The sequence below is a fragment of the Henckelia pumila genome, chromosome 1 (genome assembly GCF_033568475.1).
Source record: "Henckelia pumila isolate YLH828 chromosome 1, ASM3356847v2, whole genome shotgun sequence".
Classification (NCBI taxonomy): Eukaryota; Viridiplantae; Streptophyta; class Magnoliopsida; order Lamiales; family Gesneriaceae; genus Henckelia; species Henckelia pumila.
The window spans coordinates 163,863,894-163,879,127 of NC_133120.1; the positions used below are offsets into that span (position 1 = coordinate 163,863,894).

A 15,234-nucleotide genomic window follows, 5' to 3' on the forward strand; every position below is an offset into this window, starting at 1 on the left:
TAAACCGCACAACAACCAAGCGCTATGGTTCAACTGCTCTACCAGCAGGGATAATTATTGCACCCCAGTACAAACACTGTCAGAAAAAATTCAATAACCAAAATAATATTTTGGCAAAAATAGATTTACCATGATCATTCAAGAATTTTAAATGAATAAAATTTTTCCACTGAAATAGTCAATAATATAAACAGAAATCACATAACAAATTCAAGAACAACAAATAAAAATTGTGGATAAACAAATAAAAATAAAGAACTTAAAAATATTATGAACCTTAAGTTACTGTTGAAGGATTACAAGTAAATACTTCACTGTTAGAGCCGTCAAAACGGGTCAGGCCCATCGGATCATCCCGTCCCGCCATGAAAAATTGACGGGTTGGGTCATGGTTTTACTGGCCCGTTTGGAGGCGGGCCTAAACGGGCCATGGGTTGCAGTTTTAAAATAAATATTTTTTATATTTTTTTTAATTATGGGTATAAAAACACTTATTTTAAAAAAAAATTTAAAACTGATATTTGATTTTTTTTTTAATATCTTACATTATTATCTTTTTATGATTAAATATCTATTTATATTATTCATATTATTTGTAAATGTGATTTTTTTATCCAAAATATAATAGTTAACATCAAAATTTATATGATTTGTTTGATTGTGACATTTATTATTTGTTATTGTGTAAAATTTTTGTTATTTTTTTTCAATCTCAAATATTAATGTTGTTTTTTTTTTTTTTTGAATTTTTTTTAAATATTGGCGGGTTGACCTGCCTAACCCAACACCCGCGGCGGGGCGGGGTTTTTATGGCCCGTTTGGAGGCATGCCTAAATGGGCCAACCAAACGGACTGCGGGTTGTGGCGGGGTGGGGCGGGGTGGGCAGACACGTCTGACTGCTCTATTCACTACGACCAACTGAATAAATAAATAAGTAAGTTCTTATCAAATTAAAAAACAAAACCTTATCAAATTAGATAATTGAATTAATGTCAAGCTTATACCAAAAATTTACGAACTTTAGCATAATTATTCAAAAATATCGAATAATTAATCAATGGAACAAACAAATAATGTATGCAATAAAAATAGCAACAAAATCAACAAAAAAGCCCTAAAATTTTGGGAGAAAGATCACAATAGAGAAATCCATAAAAACATAAAAAATCAACACCAAAATGATAAAACTCTTTAACACTTGTGAAAAAACAACAAAATTTTGGTCAAATTCAAAGATGGAAACATATTTCGAAAAAAAGTTTCGAACCTCTTTTGCACTTTACTTTCGACGATTTCTTCTCCTTCGTAACGTCGTTCGTCACTTTCTTCTCTTAAAAGATTAAAAGATTCTCCTTTTCGTCAATGACAACAAGTGTATTGAATGATTTTCACCAGAGATCATTTTTTTTCCTCCTCGGATGAAGTTGTTTTGAGCGACATGATTCTTTAGGCTCTTTTATTAATTTATTTATTCAAAAATTAAATAAAGTGTATAATTGTATTTCATTTAAAGTTGAAGGCAATTTCGTAGGACAAACTTTTGTCAAGGTCTGTCCTTATGGACCTGACAGAGGGACAACTTGTGTTCGCTGCTGGGATTTAAAGGCAATTTTTTGGTTGATGAAATCCTAGCATATGAGTAATACCTAAATCATGCATTCAATGTTTCTTATTTTTACACATAAACGTAATTAATGATATATTGTTGACGTAACAAATCATGGGATAATACTCATATGCTAGGTTGAACTCTACCCAATTTCTCCAATATTATTATTAAATAAATTGTTTTTTTAGATGATTAAATAAATTAAATTATTTAAAGACGCAATTTGAGAAGTCGAAGTTTGGGGTTTTGTTAGGCAAATTTGGGCTACTGTGAACTGTCCGCTACGCGCATCGCTCTCTTTTCTCAGACGGCAATGTACGAGAAAATGCGAGCCACCGGTGCATTCTCGAGACTGCGCTGTGTGGCTAGGGCGGCGAAAATTCCTTCGCCGATTGATTCCAACTCCTTTCTAATCGAACAATTGGCGATCGATAATGCTTCTCAGCTGAACTGCTCATTCTCTCTGCGCAGCCGCTTCTGCTCCGCCCCCGCCCTTCTGTCAGGTACTTTACATTCGCCATGTTCGATTTATTAAATTGCCGGAAGAGCTTAATAGTTTCTACAGAAAGAAAAACCGAAAAGAGAAGGCAGATAATGGTTTGATTTGCTGACCTAAAAAGTTTATAGCTTGTAGGTAATGGTAACTGATAAGTCAGAAAGTTGGGGTCTTTTTGTCTTACAAACAGTTAACGAAGATGCGAACACCATGCTAGAATATTGCAAACTAATGATGATGCCGTGCCTTTTAGTTATTTCTTGATAAACTTAAGATCATTCTAAAGTGTTTATATTTATATGTGGTTTGCCCTGAAGACAAACTCAAGTAAATCCCGTCGCTTTGGTTTTTATGTCAATTACGAATTTTCGGTGTTAAATTGTAGGCCAAATAATTATAATCAGAATTGCTTTACATACAGAAGTCAGAATCGTGTTTAGCTGTCGATATGCATGTTTTTACTCACACTTGTCCGCTTGTTTGTGCATAGCAGCCTTCAAGCTAAGTTAGCTTGTATCAGTTGAAAAATTGATCAATGATTTGTCTGATAACGCAGGAAATATCCATGGAAACCCATCCCGAATGCAGTTAAATTATCAAAATGTTATGCATCCTGAAACGGCTTCAATGCTGGGGCCTAGGGTAGCTTTTTCTTCAGAAGCTGGCATGGTTGAAAATGATTCATCAGGTAGTTAGTTATTTTTGTTATTAGAGGGTAACTTTTCTGGACAAATGCAATGTAGCCCAGGCACGAGGATACACTTCAAAATTCGATGTATGAAGGAAATTATTTCACATGACATTTGGTTTGTACTTTACTTATTATTTGACAATGATTGAATAAAGATTAACCAATGTTTATTTAACTATGAATGACCACTCCATTGCATTATTTTTACCATGAATCCTTAATCCGTCTATTTAAGATACTCTTAAAGTATGGTTATAGCCTTTTCTGCATTTGCACGGCCAAGGCACGTGCTTTACTAAAGGGCTGCACCTGCATAAGTTTTCAGTTGCGCCCAGAGCTTATGAAATGGTTTTCGGCTTTGAACAATTATGATTCATGAAATTTCAAATCGATGATACTTGTTGATTGGTCTTTCATGATTGTGTTAGATGCAGGGACTGCAAAGGAAGTATATGAAAATATGCTGAAATGTGTATCTGAGAAGAGAACTGCACCTCCTAATGCTTGTTTATGGTCACTTGTTGCTAAATGTGGTACCCATGAAGATATCAAGCTTCTATTCGATATTTTGGAGAGACTTCGAAGATTTGTGAGTGCTTATGTGGCTTGATTGTGTGCAATTTGAGACCTCACCTTTTTATATGCATTCATATTTTTTACTTCGTTGTGGATGCAGAGACTCTCCAATCTTAGGATACCCGACAATTTTAATAGTGCACTTTGCAGGGATGTTACCAAGGCCTGTGTGCGTGTAGGGGCCATTGATTTTGGTGAGAACATATTGTATCACTGTTTTTCAGTTCCATCTCTCTAATTATAAATTTAAATTCAGAATCACAGCATCGAAGTCTGGCAATTCATAGAACAAGAGTTCATTTGATTCTTATTTTAGATGTAGATGTAGCTGTTGATCAAATTAAAGTAGTTTTATCTTGGGTTTTTATTTCCAAAGAGGATGCAGTGTTTTGAAATTGGATCCTCTTCAGTGGTGTGCTGTGTAGTATTGCTTTGACTTATTTGGCTGACAAGAAGTCAAACTTCTTTCTTTTGTTCTGGTTTGTATGTGTTTTCTCATCCATATATGTAAAAGTCTAACTGTTAGTTGCACCAGGTAAGAAGGCATTGTGGAAACACAATTTATATGGATTGACTCCTGATATTGGATCTGCTCATTTTCTGTTGGTATGTTTCCCGTTCACTCGTTTGAAATTCGATTTGATGTCTATTTGTATAGTTGCACAATTCCATATCAGAAGCAAAATTTCCTTTATCTCTCTTTCCATCCTCAGTTACATGCCAAACAACATAATGATTTAAAACTCATGGTAAAAGTGATGAAACTTGTAAAGAGGAATGGGTTACCTCTGCAACCTGGTACGGCAGATATTGTTTTCAGGTATGTATTTTGAGCGGTTCCTTTAGTGTTTCATTTAATCATTCCCATCTAATTTTTTATTTAATTTATATATTTTTACTCATTCGTTAACTTTCTTGAACACATTTAGAGATTCAATTTTCTACTGCCCATTGGTAACTCAAGATTTTATCGAAATAATATTGGTTCCCTGTCTACCCTTATTCCAGCCATGCCATGCTCCGTATCAAATTTACTACCTTTTTCACATGAACTCATGTACCCTGTTATATATTATAGAATTGGAGATAAATTTATTTTCTATATCTTCATGAGAGTACAAGACACCTTTTAAATAGACTACAAGGCTTACAACAGACTCCAAAAAATCAGAAATCAAATATTACCCTATCTAATTTACAAAGGTTGAATTATCTTATCAAAACAAAACTGAACAGTATAAGATAATATCAAATATCAATTATATCTAATTATCTTATTCTACACTCCCCTCAAGCTTGGCTGTAGATATTGATGAGCCCAAGCTTGCCAACAAGAAAATCATGAGTGGATTCTGACAGTCCCTTTGTTAGCAAATCAGCAAGCTGATGAGATGTAGGCACATATTCAATACTAAGAATCTTTCCATTGATTTTTTCCTTGATAAAGTGTCGATCTATTTCAACATGTTTTGTCCTGTCATGATGCACCGGATTGTGAGCTATGCTGATTGTCGATTTGTTGTCACAGTAAAGAAACATAGGACCAGTACAATCCATCTTCAATTCCTTCAACACCCGCCTAATCCATAGAAGCTCGCATACTCCTTGTGCCATTGCTCGGAACTTAGATTCGGCACTACTCGCCACCACTGACTGTTTCTTGCTGCGCTAGGTAACAATATTTCCCCAAACTTTTGTACAGTACCCTGAGGTCGATTTCCGATCATCAACGGAACCCGCCCAATCAGCATCAGTGAATGCACTAACTTGGCGATCATCATTCTTTGCGAAGAACAAGCCTCTCCCAGGAGTGTGTTTCAAATACTTCAAAATTCTATATACTGCATCCAAATGCCCTTGTCGAGGTGAGTACATGTATTGACTGACCAGGCTAACCGCAAATGCAATATCAGGGCGAGTATGTGAAAGATAGATAAGCTTCCCAACCAGACGTTGATATTGTCCAACATCTACCGTTTTTCCCTCAAGCATTTGTCGTTTATTGCCTGATTCAAGAGGAGTCTTACTTGGTTTGCAACCAAGCATACCTGTTTCTTCCAATAAGTCTAGCGTGTACTTCCTTTGGGAAACTGAAATGCCTTTCTTAGTTTTGGCAATCTCCATTCCTAAGAAATATTTCAGTGCTCCAAGGTTTTTGACTTCGAATTCCCTCGCCATCATTTGTTTCTCATTCTCCATTTCTTGATTGTCATCTCCAGTGATAATAATATCATCCACATACACAATTAGAATTGTGATCTTCCCTTTCACAGAGTGTTTGATAAAAAGTGTATTATCAGCTTCCCCCTGATTGTATCCAAATTTCTTGATAGCTTTTGAAAATCTATCAAACCAGGCACGTGGGGACTGTTTTAATCCATAAAGAGACTTGTTAAGCTTACAAACGGTCTCACTGCCCAACTTTTCCACAAACCCTGGAGGCTGACTCATATAAACTTCCTCTGCTAATTCACCATTTAGAAAAGCATTTTTTATATCGAGTTGATGTAGAGCCCAATCAAGATTAGCAGCCAAAGACAGAAGAATGCGAACTGTATTTAGTTTGGCGACTGGGGCGAAAGTTTCATAATAATCAGTGCCATAGGTTTGTGTGAACCCTTTGGCTACCAGACGTGCTTTATGTCTTTCGATTGAGCCATCTGCCCGGTACTTGACTGTAAAAACCCATTTACAGCCCACGGTGTTTTTCCCTTGAGGTAGCTGGACCAAGTCCCATGTATTATTTTGCTTCAAGGCATGCATCTCTTCTAGCACAGCAGCTTTCCATTCTGGAACATTAAGGGCTTCGCTGATTGACCTGGGAAGAATCACACTAGACAAACTCGAGGTAAAAGCACGAAATGAGGGGGACAGGTTGGTATATGAGACAAATTTAGATATAGGGTGTTGAGTACACGATCTCTTTCCTTTCCTAAAGGCTATTGGTACTTCAAGATCAAGAGTGTTACCTGGCTGAGGATCTGCTATCGGTTCAGTTGCTGGACTGTGCATAGGATCCACAATATCTGTGTTTACCTGAGGAATCCTCTGTCTTCGTCTCGAATAGACTAGTACCTCGTTTTGATGTGTTGCGTCTCCCCCTGTTTTTGACACGGGAACATGTTCTGGAGAGTTGGGTTCATGTGGAGAAGGATTAACGATGATAGGATCAGGACAGGGAGAAAATATTTCCATATTATTTCTGAGAGGTGCATTATCCCAACCAGCTCTATCAGTTTCCCCCCCCTTGAGAATCTGGAGTGAAAAAAGGCTTGTCTTCAAAGAATGTAACATCACATGAGACAAACATTTTTCGAGTATTGGGACAATAGCAACGGTAACCCTTTTGTGTAGGAGAATAACCGACAAAGATGGCCTTGATAGCACGAGGTTCTAGTTTATTTCGGTTGTGATCATGAACGTGGACGAAGGTGGTGCACCCAAAAGTTTTCATGGGAAGGTTATGAGATGCAGAAACATGAGAAAATGATTGAGAAAGAATGGACAGTGGTGTTTCAAATTTTAGAGGGCGACTTGGTAATCGATTAATGAGATAGGCAGCGGTTAGGACAGCATCCCCCAAAGATACTTTGGAACATTCATGGTAAACATGAGGGCACGAGCAACTTCTAAAAGATGACGATTTTTTCTTTCGGATATCCCATTTTGTTGTGGAGTATCGACGCAAGAGCTTTGGTGGATAATACCATTTTCTTTCAGATAGCTGCCGAGAATGGTATTGAAATATTCTCTACCATTATCAGTGCAAAGGGTGCGAATCTGAGTATTAAACTGAGTTTTTATCATTTTGTGAAAGTGTTGAAAAATTGTGCTAGTTTCAGATTTGGAGTGTAGAAGATAAACCCATGTAATACGAGTATGATCATCAATGAAAGTTAAGAACCATCTTTTACCATGAATAGTAGGAATTTGTGAAGGGCCCCATATATTGCTGTGAATGAGAGAGAATGGAGCAGTGGGTGTATATGGTTTGGGTGAGAAAGAAACACGAGTATGTTTTGCTAACTGACAAAATTCACAACGTAGCAAATCAGAATTTTTATTAATAGATAAAGACGGTAACAAATGTTGCAAATATGAAAAACTTGGATGTCCTAACCTATGATGCCATAACATTATTTCCCTAACATCTGAAACAGAGGAAGACGCAACACTAGATACCAAAGACTGTCGATATGTTGGCGGAGTATCCTCAAGGTAATAAAGTCCATTGTGGAGTTTAGCACTACCAATCGTCTTCCCCGATAGTAGGTCCTGAAATACACAGGAGACAGGTGCGAATTTGGCAATACAATTGTTATCACGAGTAAGTTTACTGATAGATAGTAAATTGTAGGTCAAGGAAGGAACATGGAGAACTGATTTGAGTGTGATATCTCGGGACAGAACAACATCACCAATGCCTGCAACACATGTTAAAGATCCATCTGCAATTTGTACAGTAGTGTTTTTCGTACAGAAAGTATATGAACAAAAAATGCTAGAGTCTCGAGTCATGTGATCAGAGGCACCGGAATCAACTATCCAAGACTCGTTGAGACAAGAGCCAAGAGCGGTATGATTTGTACCAGACTGTATAACGGAGCATGAGCCAACCGGTGAACTTGAGGAAGGATTGAGTGATGTCTGACGAAGGAGGCGACAATACTCCTTAATCTGATTGATTTGTTCTTTGGTGAACGGAACTGAAATGTTGGAAGTTGCTGGCTGTTCAGGGGCAGATTGGATATGCAACCCACGACCATCAAACTTTTTTCGCGGCTGCCAATTTGCGGGTTTCCCGTGAATTTCCCAGCATTTGTCCTTTGTATGGCCAGGACGATGACAGTGGTCACACCACGGCCTCTTGGTTAGACGCTGACCTGGAGTATAATTTTTGTGCGACACCATGACAGAAGATTCAGGAGCAGAGACAGATTGTGGCACAACATCTGGGAGCATAACCTTGCGGCGAAGTTCTTCACGTCTGACCTCTGCAAAAGCGGCATCAGGTGATGGAAAAGGGTCACGTGCAACCAGCCTCCCTCGGACATCGTCCAGATCATGGTTGAGGCCCACGAGGAACTCAAAAACCCTTTCCTTTTCCAGATTAAGCCTGATTTTCGGGCTGCATTCAGTACACGTCTTCGTGTCCTCAAGAAAAAAATCTAATTCTTGCCATAAATCCTGCAAATCAGAGAAGTACTGTGTGACTGAGTTAGAGCCCTGTTTTATTTCCTTCAACTTGGACCGAATTTCAAATACTTGAGAGGTATTTCCGAGGTCGGAGTACATTTTCTGAGCAGCATCCCAAACCTCTTTAGCCGTGTTGAACCACAAGTAGCGACGGCTAATTTGAGGCTCCATGGAATTCACAAGCCAAGCAAGAACGATGGAGTTTTCGGACAACCAAGTTGTATAAGATGAATCAGAGGAGGCTGGGGCAGGGAGATCTCCTGTTAAATGCCCTAATTTTCCACGGGCACAAACCACAATCTTGACCGATTGTGCCCACTGGAGATAGTTGCGGCCATTGAGACGATGGACTGTAATTTGGAATGAATTAAGGTCACCCCCGGAAAGAGGAGTAATAGACCCAGTTGGCCCAGAGGATGTTTTGATCTTGGATCCATCGGATGGGATCTGAGATTTGGACGATTCAGTTGACATGTTGAACGTAATAGAGAAAAAAAAAAAAAAAATTCAGGAACCTCCGTTTGGCTTTGATACCATATAGAATTGGAGATAAATTTATTTTCTATATCTTCATGAGAGTACAAGACACCTTTTAAATAGACTACAAGCTTACAACAGACTCCAAAAAATCAGAAATCAAATATTACCCTATCTAATTTACAAAGGTTGAATTATCTTATCAAAACAAAACTGAACAGTATAAGATAATATCAAATATCAATAATATCTAATAATCTTATTCTACATATATGATCTGTGTGATTCCAGGATTTTTCTTAGCCTAGTGATTGTCCTTTAGTTTTTACTGCGTGCAAACATAACCCATGCGCAATTTTTTTATCTCTCAAATTGTTTTTAACTGTATAAAATGTGTGTATATGTATCGATATTCTTTATTTTCCCCCTATTTTTTCTCTTTGTTTAGTGAAATTCGTGGGCTGATATCTATGCAAATCACAGGAATTGGCTGAAACTTTGATGACATTTAAGTGTTGATGTGGTGTTTCAAGTTCAGCATTTTCATATAGTTTGTTTTTCTCATGGAACGTGGATTATTTCATTAACTATGCTACTTTTCCGAATTTAATTGTCTTATTCTGTTGCTAAATTTTTCTTGCAGCATATGTTGCAGTGCAGACAGGTGGGGTTTGATATCCAAATACGGGAAAAGGTTTGTGAAGTCAGGAGTAAGCCTTAGACAGACTTCCTTTGATTTGTGGATGGAATTTGCTGCAAGAAAAGGTGTTTAAAGTGCCTGTGCTTTGTCTTTACCGCAAAACCTCTTTCTTTATCTTAAATTTTTGTTGTTTATAATGTTTGATTGGATTGTTGGCATTTAATATAGAAATGTCAAGATCCGGTTAATTCCTTAATAACCTGCATCTTACATAATGTAAAAGGCTTGTAAATGCATCAGTACTCATTTTTGCTTTACCCGTTTGCAGGAGATACTGAGGCTATATGGGAAATCGAGAAGCGGAGATCAGAATCTATGAAACAACACTCTCTTTCTACTGGATTTTCATGTGCCAAGGTATTCATATGTTCTAGATCACTCGTTTGAAATTGTCTAGGTGATTGGATGGTATTTTAGAATCATACGGGATGGATCCTGGTGTACAGTCCTGTATTTATAGTGTAGTTCGTTTTTCTGTTTAGTTTTTTGCCCTTTAGCGTGACTGTGTTCTAAACCTGATGGTGCTTCTGCAATATTGATATGGATTATGGAATGCATCAGCAATCTACTCATGTTGATATCTTTCACAGGGTTTGCTTCTTAATCGTAAACCTGAAAGTGCTGCTGCAATTGTTCAAGCAATCAATCAGGTAATTTTGATTAAAAACTCAACTTTGAAATGTGAAATTAAAATCGTCACGAAGCCATCTGGGTAAAAACAGAGGCTTGTGCTTACCACATTAGGTGGCTGGGTTTTTATTAAAGTAGATGCAATTATGTCCTTGCTCTTGGTTAATCTTTTTTCTTGATTTTTTTTCTGTGGGCTTGCTTAGTTATGATCTTCAACTGTACGGGCAAACGTGATGGCTCTCGTTGATGTGCCTGCTTGCAGTACTATATTCTCCAAATAGTTTCCATATGTTCCATGTTACATTTGCCTTGTATGGAGGATGGAGTAGCAAGGTTATGACACTTAGGCATGCAAATAAAATATTCTGTTATATGACAATAGATGACCCATTTTGTACCCCCACACCCTTGTTCTGCATAGAATGCGAAATGAATCACGAAGGTTGATACCTCATTCATTCTTACTTGTTTCTTTATCATTCATTAAGATTGCTTACGTATTCCATATCAATATTTTTCCAGAGTACAACTGACACAAAGAGGGCAGGGTTTATGGTTGAACTTCAAAAGCTGGTTAGTGAGTGGCCATTGGAAGTCATTAAACATCAAAAAGAGGATAACAGAAAGGTACACTGATCTCATTATGTTTCCATTAAGATTGACAACAACAATTTTCTTCCTTATTTTCAAGTCAGAGTTGCTTCTGGCAAAAAAGAAAGAAAAGATATTTATAAGCTTGGTTCGTTCTTTGTTACTAAAATGCTGTTAAGACTTAAGATTGCATAGAATCAGTTCAGTAAGAATCGATGAAGATCACCGCATAAGCAACAGTTCTCTTTATCGTTTTGCCCAGGCCTTTGCTGCTGCATTACAAAGTGATATATCTACCCTGATTAGTGCTTTGCCAAGTGTGGGCGTGGTCAAAAACCTTACGATGGAAGATTTGACCGTAAAAGGAGTGTTATCTTGAAGTGTAGGATCAGTCAGAAAGATAGTGAGGATGATGTTGCGGGACACAGAGTATCCTATTTTGACTCTGACAAACCCAACTGTTTGATCAAATCATCAAATGGCAGGTATCTTGAGCTTCCTGCGTGCTTTTAACATTACATGATTTCAAAATGTTGCTTGGATCTTGTTCTTTCAAAATTATAGAAAGAAAATCATGAAGCAATTTTCTATGCTCAAGTATCATAGGAACAAAGACTTTTTTGTTCGTTGAGTCAAGAGTGTGTATTCCTAAAACACAGAAATCACATTGTGAGAGTGAAATTTTGCCCCTCCAAGGAGTGACTTGTTTCTCATAATGTATATATGATTTTTTGTACACTTCATTAGAGGTTTTTCATGTTGGTGTTTGTCACATCATTTAATGCTTATTTTTATTTATTAATTTCCCAAATATTCATTTTTGTACAATTTCTACACCATTGAATATTGTATATGCATTACAAATTTGTTCAAACAAAATCAGGCGTTTTTCATTTTCAGTTTTTTAGGTTCTCACCATAAATGTGAACTTGTCTAAACGTGGACTAATGATATTGGGTACATATCATGACTTGTGAATGTTCAGTTCTTCTAAACTCATTTACACGATTGGCCAACCTTATCTCCTTTTGGACACCTTCCGTTTTTAGGGCAAAAATCCATGCCATACTGAACTATATGCCTAAACTTGTACGTAAAATCAACAGGAATCTGGTGTTATGACCAAAACTAGCAAACATAAAAATACGAGTCAAAATATAAAATTCAATTATTTTACTATTTGTAATAGATTGATAACATCCTAGGTCTGCTTGGTATGGAGCCCCGTGAGTGTATTTATTACACGTGAAAGTTGAATCATAACTCAATGATGAGCAATATAAGTCCAAATTTGATTATGCTTTTAGGCTAAGTGTCGTTCGAATGATGAGATTATTGAATGACTAGTAAATAAATGATTTTAAAAAATAGATAATTAAGTGTCGTTCGAATGATGAGATTATTGAATGACTAGTAAATAAATGATTTAAAAAAAATAGATAATGATGTGTAATATGTAGTGATAAAACATAATATGTTTAGTTTGATTTTTATGAAAAGGTTTAATAAGGAGAGTTTGACATTATGCCCAAAATATTGCTGTTTTTGTTTTTAATATATACAAAAGGTAATCATTTTAAAGAAGCGGCAAGGGTATTTCTGGAACTAATGGGCATGACTAACAAATAGATTGTTAGTATTGGGGTGAAACGTGAGTTTACTTTTCTCACTTTGAGTCAGGATACTGAAACTAGAAGCTTTAAGTGTTTTTATTTAAAAATGTAGAAGAGATTAAGTGATTTTGATGTTTGAACAAATATTGGAAAAAATACTTATATTTAAATTTTTAAATATAGGTAGAATCAAAGCTCAAAAAACTAAAAATTCTAGCTTTTAAAATGCGAGTAAACCTAATATCTCTTGCAGGACACACCACACGTTTATATTTCATGTGCGCAATTTGTTGGCACTTCTACAAAAAGCCTAATTTTGATTCCGTAAAAACAAGAAACTCCTGAACGAAACACAATTCTAAAACACTACGTACATGGATGATGCCACCAGAAAAGAACACATTCAAAAGAAATGGTCCTATGTATAATACATTAACACTCAAAACTACAACATAAGCCAGAACAAAGTCCAGACTCCTGAGTTACAGAGCAAAAGGTTCCCATTAATGGAGGCAAAAAGTGGAAGTAAACTCAGCATCCTTGTGTTTCCATGGATTGCACATGGCCATGTATTCCCATATCTTCAACTATCCAAGAATTTGTCGAACAAGAAGTTCCATATATACTTCTGTTCTACAGCCATCAACCTGGATTCGATCAAAAATTCCCTTCAAGAACAATCCGATTCAATCCAACTAGTTGAACTCCAATTACCATCATTCCCTGATCTTCCTTCGCACTTCCATACAACTAAATACGTCCCTCCAAATCTCATGCAAAGGCTTTTTCATGCCTTCCAAATGTCTAGCTCCAGCTTCACTGATATCATCACCAATCTGAAGCCAGATTTGCTGATTTACGATGTTTTTCAACCGTGGGCTGCCAAAATTGCCACATCTATAAACATTCCTGCAGTCCATTTCGCTATCTCGGGGGCTGCTTCACATTCATTTGTTTATCATAAGTTCACAGGAAAAGATTCTACTTTCCCTTATCCGGCAATGTACCTTAAAGACCACGAATGGAAGGCGTTGCAGGCTGCGATTGGTCAGCTTAAAAGAGATGAGGATTACAAAGGTATACCATTTGCCCACTTTCAACTATCTGATGGCATTGTTTTGATGAAGACATGCGGGGGAATTGAAGGGAAGTATGTCGATTATTTGTCTGTTCTGTGCAAGAAAAACGTGCTGCCTGTTGGTCCACTTATTGCACAATCTAACGATGAAGAAAATGCTGCACAGATTGTGGAATGGCTGAGTAAGAAACCACAGTTTTCAACTGTGTTAATTTCTTTTGGTAGTGAGAACTACTTGTCTAAAGATCAAATGCAGGAGATAGCAAAAGGGTTGGAGCTTTGTGATGTTAACTTCATATGGATAGTAAGATCTCCTGTTGGCGAAACGATTAACATTAACGAGGTAATGCCGAAGGGGTTTCTTCACAAAGTTAAAGAAAGAGGTATTATTGTGAAAGGATGGGCACCACAAGCTAAAATCTTGGCACACGAAAGCGTAGGTGCTTTTATGAGTCACTGTGGGATGAGTTCTGTCATCGAAAGTCTTTATTTCGGCGTACCAGTTATAGCGGTACCATTGAAACTCGACCAGCCTTTGAATGCTAGGTTTTTGGTAGAGGCTGGTGCAGGTGTGGAGGTTGCAAGAGATGAGGATGAAAATATAATTAGAGAAGAGGTTGCGAATGCGATAAATAAGGTTATTGTAGAGAAATGTGGTGAAAAGTTAAGGCTTATGGCGAAGGAATTGAGTGAGAAGATGAAAAATGAAGAAGAGGAGGCCATGAATGAAGCAGCGGAGCAGCTGTTGCGGGTTTGCATGAAGTATAAGCAACAGACTTGAGAATGCTATAGCATAAAATATGTTCGTTACGGAATGAGCTTAATTTCATGAAACTTGAAGTAAAAGAACATATGGCTATATAATTTATAATGATACAATAAATTATAGACAACAATATCTTTACATGTATTCATGGACAAACTTGGAGTTAGGAGTACTGATGGATTCTTCTACATTTGAGAAGTGCATTCTTCCATGTTTAGCAAGTATATTATGGTAATTATATCAATTTATATCGAGTGACGTTAATCTACTATGACAGAAATGTCTTGTTTTCAAGGATATTGGGGAAAATAATTTTTTTCCATTAACTTGTTAATTTTTTTGGTTTTGTGTTCATTAATTTTCAAAGTTTGATTTTGATACACTGATTTTTTGTTTTCGACCATTTGGTTTAATTGCTGATGTGACACCAAAAAATGACGACATGACGTCAAAAAATGATGACGTGGTACCGAAAAATGCTGACATATCAAGCTGTCATGTTAGAAATTGAACCGAATAACGAAAATCAAAAGTTAATTTATTAAAATCAAAATTTAAAAATTTAATGGACCAAAGCAAAAAAAATGAATAAGTTAATGAAAAAAATAAATCATCTTCCCATAAATATGACATAAAAGAATTATCCGTTTTAACGTTAAGTTCATCCACGATTGAGTCAATAAACATAGGGTTAATTGCGTATATTATCCCTTGCGAAATTACGAAATTGTTAAAAACTTCTTATAATTATTAACTCCTTGTGTTTTTAAATTTTGAACATAAACACCCTTAAAAACATATACAAACAAA

At 36.6% G+C, this 15,234-nt stretch overlaps 2 protein-coding genes across 3 annotated transcripts; both read left to right on the forward strand.

The window, feature by feature from the left end:
- Positions 1 to 1,859: 1,859 nt before the first annotated feature.
- LOC140886965 (uncharacterized) lies at positions 1,860 to 11,705 on the forward strand. 2 transcript variants are annotated; one of them, XM_073293929.1, is made up of 11 exons: positions 1,860 to 2,113; positions 2,663 to 2,794; positions 3,226 to 3,386; positions 3,474 to 3,567; positions 3,909 to 3,979; positions 4,087 to 4,193; positions 9,690 to 9,811; positions 10,015 to 10,103; positions 10,337 to 10,396; positions 10,899 to 11,003; positions 11,230 to 11,705. In XM_073293929.1, exons 1-11 carry the CDS (start codon positions 1,924 to 1,926, stop codon positions 11,344 to 11,346), a joined length of 1,248 nt encoding a protein of 415 aa, XP_073150030.1. In that variant the 5' UTR covers positions 1,860 to 1,923; the 3' UTR covers positions 11,347 to 11,705. The 2 variants fall into 2 exon arrangements, with proteins under 2 accessions (XP_073150030.1, XP_073150038.1); XM_073293937.1 differs by having other exon boundaries at positions 3,232 to 3,386.
- Positions 11,706 to 12,883: 1,178 nt separating this feature from the next.
- On the forward strand, positions 12,884 to 14,721 carry LOC140875786 (mogroside IIIx synthase-like). Its single transcript, XM_073279573.1, has one exon. It carries the CDS (start codon positions 13,087 to 13,089, stop codon positions 14,437 to 14,439), a length of 1,353 nt encoding a protein of 450 aa, XP_073135674.1. The 5' UTR covers positions 12,884 to 13,086; the 3' UTR covers positions 14,440 to 14,721.
- The last annotated feature ends 513 nt before the right edge of the window (positions 14,722 to 15,234 follow it).

Coding starts and splice junctions, on each gene's coding strand:
- LOC140886965 (XM_073293929.1), top strand. CDS start 1,924: ATGTACGAGAAAATGCGAGCCACCGGTGCATTCTCGAGACTGCGCTGT. Junction 2,114..2,662: donor CGCCCCCGCCCTTCTGTCAG/GTACTTTACATT, acceptor CTGATAACGCAG/GAAATATCCATGGAAACCCA. Junction 3,568..3,908: donor TGTAGGGGCCATTGATTTTG/GTGAGAACATAT, acceptor TAGTTGCACCAG/GTAAGAAGGCATTGTGGAAA.
- LOC140875786 (XM_073279573.1), top strand. CDS start 13,087: ATGGAGGCAAAAAGTGGAAGTAAACTCAGCATCCTTGTGTTTCCATGG.